An 11,822-nucleotide genomic window follows, 5' to 3' on the forward strand; every position below is an offset into this window, starting at 1 on the left:
TTCCGTTCTGTTTGCAAACCACACAGGAGTCAACATTTACCTGCTACACGCTAGCAGCTTTTAGCTTCCCTATGCGATGCTAACAGGTTGTGGTCTAATCAGAGTAGGAAAATTAGACTTTATTTTCTTTTTTGTTTGAAAATATAGTTTCCAAACTATGTCACATTTAAATGACCTTAATCTGTCTTGTTTGCTGCTGTTTGCATAAACGGTGATCTAATAATGTACTTAAACTAGAGTTCCCGTAAATAGGTATCATTTGTCAAGTTACAGTCAAAAATGAACACCTAAACATTTCATTAGCAAGCTAACTGCATATTTTGTTATTTAGCTTGCTAGCTAAATACGTAGCTTTAAGCTAAATATTTAGTTTAACTACATATGTTGTAGTTGACAAGAGGCTACATTTCCAGCTTGCTAACTAAATATTTAGCATGTAGATCTGAATGTCTGTGCATCTCTGATTGTCTCCAGTAATGACACGCCATGTTTCATTCCAGTGAGGATGATGTGGCCCCAACCATGATACTGCCTCCACCAAAAGTTGCTCAACGTTGACAGGATTGGGTAAGTTTCCCACAGTCCAACCAGAGAGAAATCCTTTGACTGTTATTACTGTAAATATAAAAGTCAGCTTGGTACCAAAATGAATTTTTAAATCTCAATCAGTATTTGAACAAAAAAATTGACAATATTTCTAACAATATGTTTCTGAGGGTAGATTCAAAATGAAATGAAAAACATCTGAACAAATCTTTCTGTCTGTATTAATTCACTTATTTAAATCCTTATGTATGAATGTAGCTGGTCCAGATGTTACTACAGTGCGTATTGGTCCGCCCTTCCTGCTGTGTAATTATAAAGAAACCCATATGGACACACACTGAATGGCCTATTCAGGGCCTGATAATGACAGCGTAGCAGGAGAATCTGCTCCCTCTGTAATTACTGCTGCCCAGTAATGGCGACATATTGAGTGGGTTGAATAAAAACGACTCTTTTCAAGATTCTTCCTTTGAGTCCCTGTGGAGGGTTTTGGGTGGCCCAAAAGGAGCAAATCTGACCTGGAAGCTTAGTGGAGCCTGTTGAACATATTCTACAGATAAATAACACATTTTAGGGGAAATATTATCTACAAAAAAATACTTTAGCTTTTTTTCTTCTTCTTCAAACCAAAAGTTTTAAGGATGCTATAAAAAATTTGCACACTACGCTGTCTTAGATCCTGGCTAACTAGCTAAACACTAACTACTTGAAAGCACAGCTAACCTGCTCTTTAGCCGCTAAGCTATCTTGATTGTTAGCATGAAGAAAAGCAGTTATTTATAAGTTACATTAACTGAAAGTATATTAACTAGCATTCTGGACAGATAGCTAGCTTATTTAGCCTTTTGGATAGTGAGCTAGCTACAATCTTACTAGCCGATTAATTTGCTGCCTAGCTTGTTTGTTGTTGTTTTCCTCTTGATGGTAACTTCTTGTCAATATGTTCTCTGCTTACTTCTTTATTTATTTTATAAATAATAGCCGATATTGGTGGTTGAATTTTAAAATAACTAAACAAAACTATTTTTTTCTTTCACAATATTGTGAAAAATATACAGATTTTCTCTGTTTTTACTATTTTTTTCACAGCTAAATGTTTTGGATCATCAAACAGCTTAAAATGAAAAGATAACCAGAGTAAATATGAAAATCTGTTATAAAATATCTTTATTAAGGGGATAAATGATCCGTATAATTAACTGGGCCCACCTGGGTGCCATCATGTGTTTGTTGTGTTAACGAACAATAAAAGAAGTTTTCACTTCATTTTCTCAGAACTGTTTCAGTTCAACCAAACTGGGGGATTTTCCAACATGAACAGCCTATTTAAGGTCAAACCAAAGCATTTTAATCAGGTTTAAATCGGGCTTTTACTAGACCACTGTAAAAGTTTATTGCTTTCTTGTTGAGGCATTGAAAGATAAACATGCTGGTGTGTTTGTGATCATTTTTGTGCGTTATCATCCGAGTGTCGTCAAGATGGCTGAAATGTTTTCTGCAGGAATATCTTTTAGAGAGAAATACTGAATCTGTCCAGTTAGCTAGCCGCATTGTTAGCAGGTAGCTAACTTAGCGATAGGCTATTTAGCTAGCTTGTTGTTAGCGTGGTACTTATTATTAAGTGGTTAACTCTGATTATGAAATATTTTGAGGTTAATTTTTAATCTGATATCTGAAAACAATAAAACTGTTTAGTTATTAATCTCCCCACTTTTCACTTTATGTTTTAATAACTTATTCAGCTAAATAGACTGTATTCTGATTATGAAACCATTTTAAATGAAAAAGAAAAACTTTTTCACATTATGGTTTTAATCACTATTTTTAGTTGAACAATTTAATTTCACACAATCAAAACAGAATTATTCTTTACACAAACCAGCAACATTAGTTAAAATTACAAAACAAACGGCTGTAAATATTCAAAACAGGAAAAACTAAACAGAAACAGAATTAGAATGAACTTAAACATGAATTAAGTTATTCGTCTATTTATTTGATTTTTAAAATTACAAAAATGCAAATAAGATATAAAACAGAAATTCTTAGTTTGATCTTAAAATAGTTACCATTACTAAACACAATTTATTGGAAAATAAATACTTTCACTAAAAATTAAATTAACTAATTCTTTTTTTAGTTCATTTGTTTTTTATCTCACAGTTTTCCTTAAAGTAATTCATGTAGTTAGACAATATTTATGTAAAAATAAAATAAGTTCCCAGCTAAAAATAATTAATTTATTGATTTTGATGCTGTTTTTTTTTGTTTTTTGTTTTTTTGACCTTTTTATGCAGCTTATGATTCCTACTTCAACTTTCAGTGCAAAAACTTAAAAAATGTTGTTCTTAACTTCAAAAAACAAAAAAAAAATGCCATTTAACCAGTGTTTCTATAGCAGAGACGTTCGTAATCCTCAAACGGCTCAGAGTGCAGGATTTGTGGGTTCATCCAGGGTCACCCGGGGTCATCGGGGGTCATCGGGGGTCATCAGGGGTCGTACATGGGGTTGGTGAAGTTTCCTAAAGAGCCGTGTTCATGCCTGTCCAGCAGGGGGCCGTACGACGCCCGTCTGCAAACAAAACAGAGATGATTAATGGAAATGAAGGTGATTTGGTGTTTTTAGTGTTTTTATTGTTTTTATTGTTATCATAAAGTCTCACCTGATCTTGTGGTGGTATAATCCGCCCAGCACCAGCAGAACCAGCAGCAGGAAAATGGCCACGATAACAGCGACGGTTCCTGCAGACAGTTTGAAACAAACCTTTAATGATTAACCCGGTTAGAGGAGGGCCAGTCAAAACCAGGATCCATGTTTGTTTTTTTCTTAAAGGATCATTTTCCAGCCAAGTTTCATTTTTTAAACATGTTTTTTTTTTTTCCTCAAAAGGATTTAAGACAGAAATTCAGAGTTTCTTCATAAAAGATCAGATAAATGATAAATTATGAACTCATTGGATCGTTCAGGCTGTCGGTGAACCATGAACTTCAGATACTTTCCTCTTCCGGCAAATCGGACAAAACTGACCTTTGAACTTTTAAATTAATAGGGAAGCAATAAAAGGAAGCAACAACAAAGGCTTCATCTGTTAAATGAAACGTTCACTTTTTATTTTTATGTAACAATATAGACAGAATGTTCTCTTTTTAATTTATTTGTATTGTTTATAATAAAATATTAATTAAATAAAACACTCTTTCATAATAAAATTTATTTTTTGTTTCAAAAGGTAAAGTTCTCTCTTAAAATTATTTTGTATTTTATTATTTTAAAATCTGAAAAAAATGAATCTACATGATTTTATTTTTTTTATTTTTCTTCTCTTAGAAAATAAGAACAAATGAAAAATACAGCGCTGTCTCTTTATATCTATTAAAATTATTTTTAAATATAAAAATATATTTAAATATAAAAAATAACTAATACAAAATAAAATATGTTGTCCATTCTCTTTAAAGATTTTTTTTTAAATGTATAATTTTTAAATGTAAGATGAAAAATTAAGAAAATTAATTATGCAGTTTTCTTTCTTTTTCTAATAAAAATCCCCAAACTTTTTTTATTTTAAAATGTTTTAAATATGAAAAAACTCAGAATATCTACATATTTTTTCTCTTTTTTCAAAGTGAGGATAAAACATATATTCAATTTTAAAAACATTTAAACTAAATAATATTCTCTATTCATTCTTGTTTTAAAGAGGAAACAATAAAATCTAAATTGTTCTGAATCCTTTTTTAACTCAAACATACCAGAAGACTTTAAACTACATGTAACATTATTACACCGTAACATAAATGTAGCTTCAGCATTTTTAATTTCACGTTTAATTCTGTTGAAAACCTTTCATTTATGTCCTGAATTTATCTGAAACGAAACCCAAAGTCGACTCGGTTTCTCCTTAAACCATAAAGTTCTGACTCAGATTTATCACCTCCACCAGTCGGCCATGATGGGAAGCTAATAAAGGCTACAGGTGAGGCCAACACCCGGCCAACAGCTGGCCAACAGCGGCTGGATGACAAACAGGTGACATTTTAGGCAGGAGAACCAAAACGTTTGCAGAGGAAGTGTTTTTATTTCTGTAAGAGGAAGAGCCGTCACAAACAAAAAACGGCTTCTTTTGTTTTTCAGTAGTTTGTTTGTGAAGCTCATAAAGAAGTTGCTGGAAGGTAAATAAGGAAGTGAGAGAAGAAATCGGCTCACATATTAACCACAGCAGGAACTTTTACACATTTTGAGGTCAGAGAAGTGGGACGGATGAAAATGTTGCACGACGACTGAAGCATCATGTTTCATGTGCAAAGATTTTCAATGTTGACATTTTTTTATCAATTTCTTTTCAATTTTGTCTCTAAAATTGAAATAAATAATATTTTTAAAAAGTGGCCCTTATTTCAATTATCGTCAACCTCTGAGTTCAACGACGAGAATTTTTATTTATTGGCGAGAATATTGTCAAAATATTAGCAGAATAAAGACACAATTTTACCAGAACGTCTTAAAATTACAAGAAAAAACAATATTTTAATAAATTAAATGAGTTATTTCCTATTAACACGTATTTGAAGTATATTTGTAGTTTTAAAAAATGTATGCTGGAGTCCTAATAAAATTATTCCAATAATAATTTCACTTAAACCCAACATAATATTTACTACTTCTACTCAGGGGTTTTAATGAAATATTTGACTGGATCTTTTTAAAACGGTGATGGAAAAATCTGAAGGCTTTTTGTCATTTTGACAGATTATAATCTCAAACAGAAATTCCCATCTGACTTTCACCTTTGACCTGAACTCTGTACGTCTGGCTGTCCGTTTTCCGACGCTGCCCCTCGTTTACAAAGTCTAACCAACTTGTGATCCCGTCAGTTTGGGAAACGTTCCCTGATTTCAAAGGTTTGCATCAGATCACAGATTTGGCCTCCAGATCAACTTCAAAACTCTGAACATTTTTTTATGCACAAGCAGCTGCACAATTCAGGTCAATTAACTATTTTTTTCTTCTCCATGTAGATTTTGGAATGAACTTAATGAGGAAAAAATATTTCAAAATCAGTGATTTTGATTCCAAAAGAATATAAAGTAAAATGGTGAACCTGCTTACCTGGGCTAAGTGTCTTTGACTTCTGTTCCTCCTTCTCCGGCGGCGGACTGCCGGTAGAGGCAGCATCAGGCCTGGTGGTTGGGGCGCCAGATGAGCCTGGTGGTTCTGAGGCCATTTTACTGGTTGTGGAACCAGTTGTGGTGGTAGAGAAGCTGGTGTTGTTGCTGGTGTTGGTGGTGTTGGTGGTGCTGGTTGTGGTGTTGGTGGTGCTGGTTGTGGTGTTGGTGGTGCTGGTTGTGGTGTTGGTGGTGCTGGTTGTGGTGTTGGTGGTGCTGGTTGTGGTGTTGGTGGTGCTGGTTGTGGTGTTGGTGGTGCTGGTTGTGGTGTCATTTGCTTGATCGGTTATGTGGGTGACGATTTTAGTTGTAGCATCTGAGGTCACTGTGGATGATGATGGTGGTGATGAAGATGCAGAAACGCCTGTAGTGCCGCTCTCAGTTTGAGATGATGAGGTTGACGAATGTCTAGACGTCATTGTTGTTGTTGGTGTTGTTGTTGTTGGTGTTGTTGTTGTTGGTGTTGTTGTTGGTGCTGTTGTTGCTACAGTTGTCTGTGTCATTGTTGTTGGTGTTGTTAGGGGTGGTGTTGTTGGTGGTGGTGGTGTTGTTGCTTCAATTGTTGGTGTTGTTGTCTCTGATGTCAGTATTGATGCTGATGATAACAACAGGCCTGTAATTCCACACAAACGACACTTCAGTGTTTTTCCACTCTGAATCTCACCTCTTATTGTTTACAGTGCAGCAGATTCTCTACAATATTCTATATTTTGAGACGTAAAACCATTTAAAAATCAAAACCTGTCAAGAAAACATCAATTCCCTTTGGTTAATTCTACATAATCTCCCATCTGTGCAGCACATTTCAGCAACTCAAAGTGCTTCACATCATGAAAACAAAAATGTAAAACTCGGCAACAGATGTTACATTTTGTATTTGTTGGTCAATGTTCATCTTATCATGCAGTTTGATGACAGAAACAGAAAAGGTCCAGAACAGCTGCCCTGTGGAACTCCAGATTGGACATTTTTTTATGGATGAGAAACTGTCTTTAAAAATATCACTTTGACTTTATTCTTTGAATATTATCACCTTTTTTTACATTTAAAAAATATATATTATTATGGTCTTAATTCATTGTCAAAGTTTTGTTTTCTTTGCAAAATGGTTGTCCAGTAAAATCTGTTATTATAACAGAATAAATAATCCACTCTTAGTTTAAAAATGTATTTTTAGGGAATTTCTTCATGCTTTGCTCCGGTGTGTGTAACTAAAACCACGCTGATGTTTTTCTTCCTGCATGCCGTCTTGGTGTGCAGGAAGTGGAAACTGAGATCCGGTTTCTCTCTCAGGCAGTTTGGTCTCAATTTTGTTTTTCAAACTGATAAAAACATTTTTTTTCGCCTCTGAATCTGTCTAAAAACACTTCCTGTCACAAAGCAGCCTTTTCCCTCAGCCTCCGCTGGTTTAGTTAAAGTATTCACTGTTAATCAATCAATCAATCATTGAGAAAACCTTTGAACTGTGGAGCTTCCCTGAAGGAAATCCAGGTTTTAATTCAAACTTTCTTTAACTTCAGACAATCTTTTTGACAACAGAGGAGATCAGGTTGTATGTTAACATTCAGCATCATTTAAACATTTAAACAAACTAATTAATCTGAATATTATCTAATATTATCCAGGTATTTGAGTGAACTGATAACAGAGCGGATGACTTACATGTTATCAGCGTTTGCAGACTGACCCTCATCTTGTTTTATCTTCCTGAGCGTCTGAGCCGCTGATCTTTGCTCCCTCTGGACGTCTGAGCGGTTCCCTGCCTGGAGCCGGTTCTGGTTCTGGTTCTGGTTATATATGAGCCGAACATGGAGAGAGGGGGGCGGTACCGCCGGCTGAGTCAGACCTCAGAGGGCGGCCCGCTCTGCATTCAGGAAGTTGTTAGAGGTGACAGCGTGTGGTTGGTTTATTTTTAGGCTGCATGTTCTGGTTAAAAGCGTCTGGAGTTTAAAAACTGACAGATATTATAAAAATGAATACAAGTTGTTTTTATTTCTATAATTATTTTTAATTCTGGTATAAATGTTTAGTTTTTTTTCCTTTTTTAGGTTGGTGGTGATAGAGTTCAGTGATTTAATGTTTAACCAGCAGTCTGAGTTGTAATTACAAGCATCCAGCAGCAGAGGGCAGCACAGACATTCAGGAAGAAAAACAGGTGAAACTTTAAAGGGCAAGTACACCATTTATTGAGTGAATGGTGTACTAACTTCAATATTAATAATGTCACTGACCAAATAAGGTTATTTCCTAATATATTCCATATTATATTTATTTATTTAAAATTTTATCTTGCATTTCTTCATTTGTTTACATTTTTATTTGCTCTTATTTATTCACAGTTATTTTTCTTAATTTACAGTTTCATCTCCTAGTTATTTCAGTTTTATTTTCTCATTCATTTTCTATTTTGATTTGTCTTATTTATTTCCACTTACTTAGTTTTATTTCCTATCTATTCAATTTCAATTTTATTTTGTAATTTACTTATTATCAGTTTATTTCCTCTTCGTTTTTAATATTAGTTTATTTACTACTTTATTTATCGTTTTATTTCCTCTCTATTTTATGGCTTTTTTGGAAGCTTCTTGCCTCCTTGTATAAAACAGTCCAGCAGGGGGCAGCATGTTCCTATGAAAAACGCCCTGAATGCCGATTTATTACAACAGAAAGTGTTCATTTTGAAAGCTTTACCGTTAAGAGTTTATGTAGGACTGAAGGATTTGTTCCTGCTCTGATCAGCTGCTGTGGTTCACATTCACACTGAACTGAGTCAAACCAACCAAACTCTGAAAAACCTGTTCCCCTTCTCACCTGTGGGGGCGCTGCACCAATAACCACTGAAGGAAACGACAAAAACCTCCAAAGAAAACACTGAGCGCAACTTAATTCTTTCACGAAATGTGAACAGAGTAGCGTCAGATTTTAGCGGTTGGAGGATTTTTATTTCTTCCGCTTGCGCTTGGCTAGTGTGTTTGTTTTGGTTGTTTTTCCCAGAATGCCCTACGCTTTAGTTCACTTCCTGCTTTTGGAACAGTCTCCAGTCTAAATGCATAGTCAAACCGCTTTTTTGTTCAATTACACGTTCACAGTTCTCGAATCGAACCGGAACTAGAGCAACTAAACAAAGCTGTTGTGAAATTTCTCCAAAGCGCAAGGCATTCTGGGTAAAAACAGCCAAAAGAGTGTCAGCCTAGCGCTAGCAGGAAAAAATGGATCGTGATTTTGTACCAAAGACTAAAGAGAAATCCTCCAACCACTAGAATTTGATCCTGCTCCATTTTTGTTTCCATTTGGTGAGGAATGAAGTTGCTCTCAGTGTCTTCAGAGGTTTTCTTGTCGTTTCCTTCAGTGGTTCTTGGTGCAGCGCCCCCACAGGCCAGGAGGGGAACAGGTTCAAAGCATTTGAATGTTTTGCAACTTTGGTCGCAATCAAACCGAATCTTATGGACTCTGATTCTTCAAACTATTAGTTAAAAGTCAGTCTAAGGTGTTGACACAAATTGTAGCAAAAATATTCATAGATTTTCTGCTTTATTTTCTGTGTAAATCGGAAGGCAGAAATGACTCCAAGTGTTTTTTTTACAAAGTTTAAAAACGTAAAAAGGACAAAGTTGACTTTGAATTTACAGTAGTGTGTTGGCTGTCAGTGTTGATTTTACTGCTGCAGGTCACAGGAAGAAGTTTATCTTCACCCCAGGAGGAGAAGAGAATAATTGACCCCTCATGCAGTGACCTCTAATTTTTGTCTGATTGCCTAATTAATGAATTCGTTAACAAAACCAGTGAGGCGATCGCAACCTCTGCAGGGTTTGAGATGTTTGTTCCCCAACCAGGCAGGTTGTGAGACTTTATTTCTCGTTAACAGAGGCTCAGCAGGAAAACCTGCATGAAGGTCAATTTGCGTTTTTAAATATAATCCTTCGCTTTTTACAACACAAGAGCTTCGTAGTTGCTCTGAACACAATGAGAGTAAAACATTAAAGGGATTTTCAGGTGCCACTTGATCAATAGAATAATGGGGGTAATTATCTCACAAGTGGGGAAAGGTCTGCAATTTAAACAGACTGTTTGATTGAAGCTGAAGCCGAGCCTCCGCTGGGTTTTTTCTGAGCCAAACGCCTCCATTTGGGCGCGAATTTAAAGACTTTGGGGTCAATTTTCTACTGCAAACAATACATTCAGTTCACATGTGGCTGGAAAGAGAAACAGAGAATGAGAAGGTCTTTGTCATGGGTATGAAAACTAATTGACCTGGTCTGTTTTCAAGCAGATTTAATTGTTTTTAAAACAAAAGTTGCACTTAGAAAGATTCACCCTGACCCCTTCTGCATCAGAGACACTGGCACTGAAATAAGCCCACAGCATGATGCTTCCTCCACCATGCTGGGAAAGAGTTAGCAAGTTTCTAAGTCTCACTTTGCTAAGTGTAAAGTTGCATATTAAAAAATTAACAGCATTTGGGTAATTTTAGCATTTCAGAAAGGAAAAGCAAGGTCTATTTTTCAAAGTCATGTTTTTGCTAGGTTATAAGGTTATAAATATCTGTCAAATATTTAGTATTTAAATAAAAAACTAAATCCTTAATCAGAAAGCTAAATATTTAGCTTCAAAGTGAATAATTACCAAGTTAAATATGTAACTCACAGCTAAATGTTTAGCTTGAAACTAAATATTTAGTTAGCATGCTACATATGGCACTCCAATACAAATAGTTAGCAAGCTAAATATGTAGCTCCATGCTAAATATTTAGTTAGCATGCTAAATATGTTGCTCTATATATAAATATAAATATGTTGCTTCAAAATAATCTTCAGTGTATTTATTTAGTTTAATAATTCCAGACTTGAATGACCGTCTGATGAGAAAATGATGCGTAGAATGACATAAATAGCAGGAGAAACTGAACACTAGGTGGTGACTTTTGTAGCTTCTTTGCAATAAAAACCATAGGAACATAATTTAAAGGCCTTGGAATAAAGAAAGTGATTCTCTCCGAGCTTCACTAGATGTCAGAAGATGATTGTAAAAACAAAACTGTGTCCAACCTGTTAGAGTTGCTTTAACCAAAGACTGCATGTGCAATTCTGACCATCCAAATTCACACGGTTGCTCCCAGTTCCTTGTAAAAAAATTAATCTCACTGTTCAAGTAATCCGCTTACATTCTCGTGTCTCAGTCGGGTAAAAATGTCAAAAAAAGACCCAATGAAATGTTTGCACTTTAAGGTAAGACGGCGGCAGCGGCTCATTCCCTCTGGCTCTAAATTCAGCCTGTTGCAATCAGCCAAACTTAACGAACCGCTGACCTTTCACCGTCTTTTCACAGGCAGGCGACTGTCGGCGAGTCGTAATCCACGCGGCCCTCGTCAGATTGTATGATTTGCATTTATATTGATGGGGTTGAAAGTGAAGCCCGGTGGAGTGGCTGCAGCCGTCGGATAAGCTGACATATCGGATCAATCGGGAACGTTTCGGGTCTCCAGAACTCGGCCGTATTGAAATTTTTAGCTTCCGACCCGATGACGTTGCCGAGGTCTGGGAGTAGATTGGGGTCGAGGCCGATGATCAGCGAACAGCTGCTGAGCAGAGATACAACTACAAGAGAGAGAATTAAATGGTCTGTTGAGAAAATTTTTACAAATGTTTCTGTTTCCAGAAATCTGCCATGAAAAATGTAACGCAATAATTATCATCTCTGTTCAAGGTTAACGCTTTTTCCAGGTATTTCTCTTTAATAAATTTAATAAATTACAAGATCACTTACTGTGTTTCTGTTACAAATCTAAAACTTTCTGGAAAACACACAATTTTGCAATAAGAAATGTGATTAAAATCACATGTGGAGAAGCTTGTTGATGCAAAAAGTTACTAAAATTCATGCGTTGTCATCCTCCAACTAGTTCCTGTCGTCTTCTTTGTAGTTTTTGCCAGTAGTAACATCCTGTTGTTGATCATATGATTCATTGTGCAAATAAAGTGTTTCCACTGCAGCTTTATGAAATAAACCAATTTCAACATGGCCAAAATACCCTAAACGTTGTATGAAAAACAAATAAAATAAAAAAATCAAAACTTATTTTCGAGATAATAAACTGCGCAATTTTGCAGTA

At 35.5% G+C, this 11,822-nt stretch overlaps 1 protein-coding gene across 1 annotated transcript; it reads right to left on the reverse strand.

Annotated features, from left to right (window-relative positions):
* Nucleotides 1–1,732: 1,732 nt before the first annotated feature.
* On the reverse strand, nt 1,733–7,503 carry LOC122847028 (integumentary mucin C.1-like). The gene is made up of 4 exons (XM_044144378.1): nt 7,375–7,503; nt 5,657–6,325; nt 3,210–3,288; nt 1,733–3,118 (listed from the first exon to the last, which is right to left on the reverse strand). Exons 1-4 carry the CDS (start codon nt 7,403–7,405, stop codon nt 3,037–3,039), a joined length of 861 nt encoding a protein of 286 aa, XP_044000313.1. The 5' UTR covers nt 7,406–7,503; the 3' UTR covers nt 1,733–3,036.
* Between the last annotated feature and the right edge of the window lie 4,319 nt (nt 7,504–11,822).

The sequence above is a fragment of the Gambusia affinis genome, linkage group LG17, assembly GCF_019740435.1.
Source record: "Gambusia affinis linkage group LG17, SWU_Gaff_1.0, whole genome shotgun sequence".
Lineage (NCBI taxonomy): Eukaryota > Metazoa > Chordata > Actinopteri > Cyprinodontiformes > Poeciliidae > Gambusia > Gambusia affinis.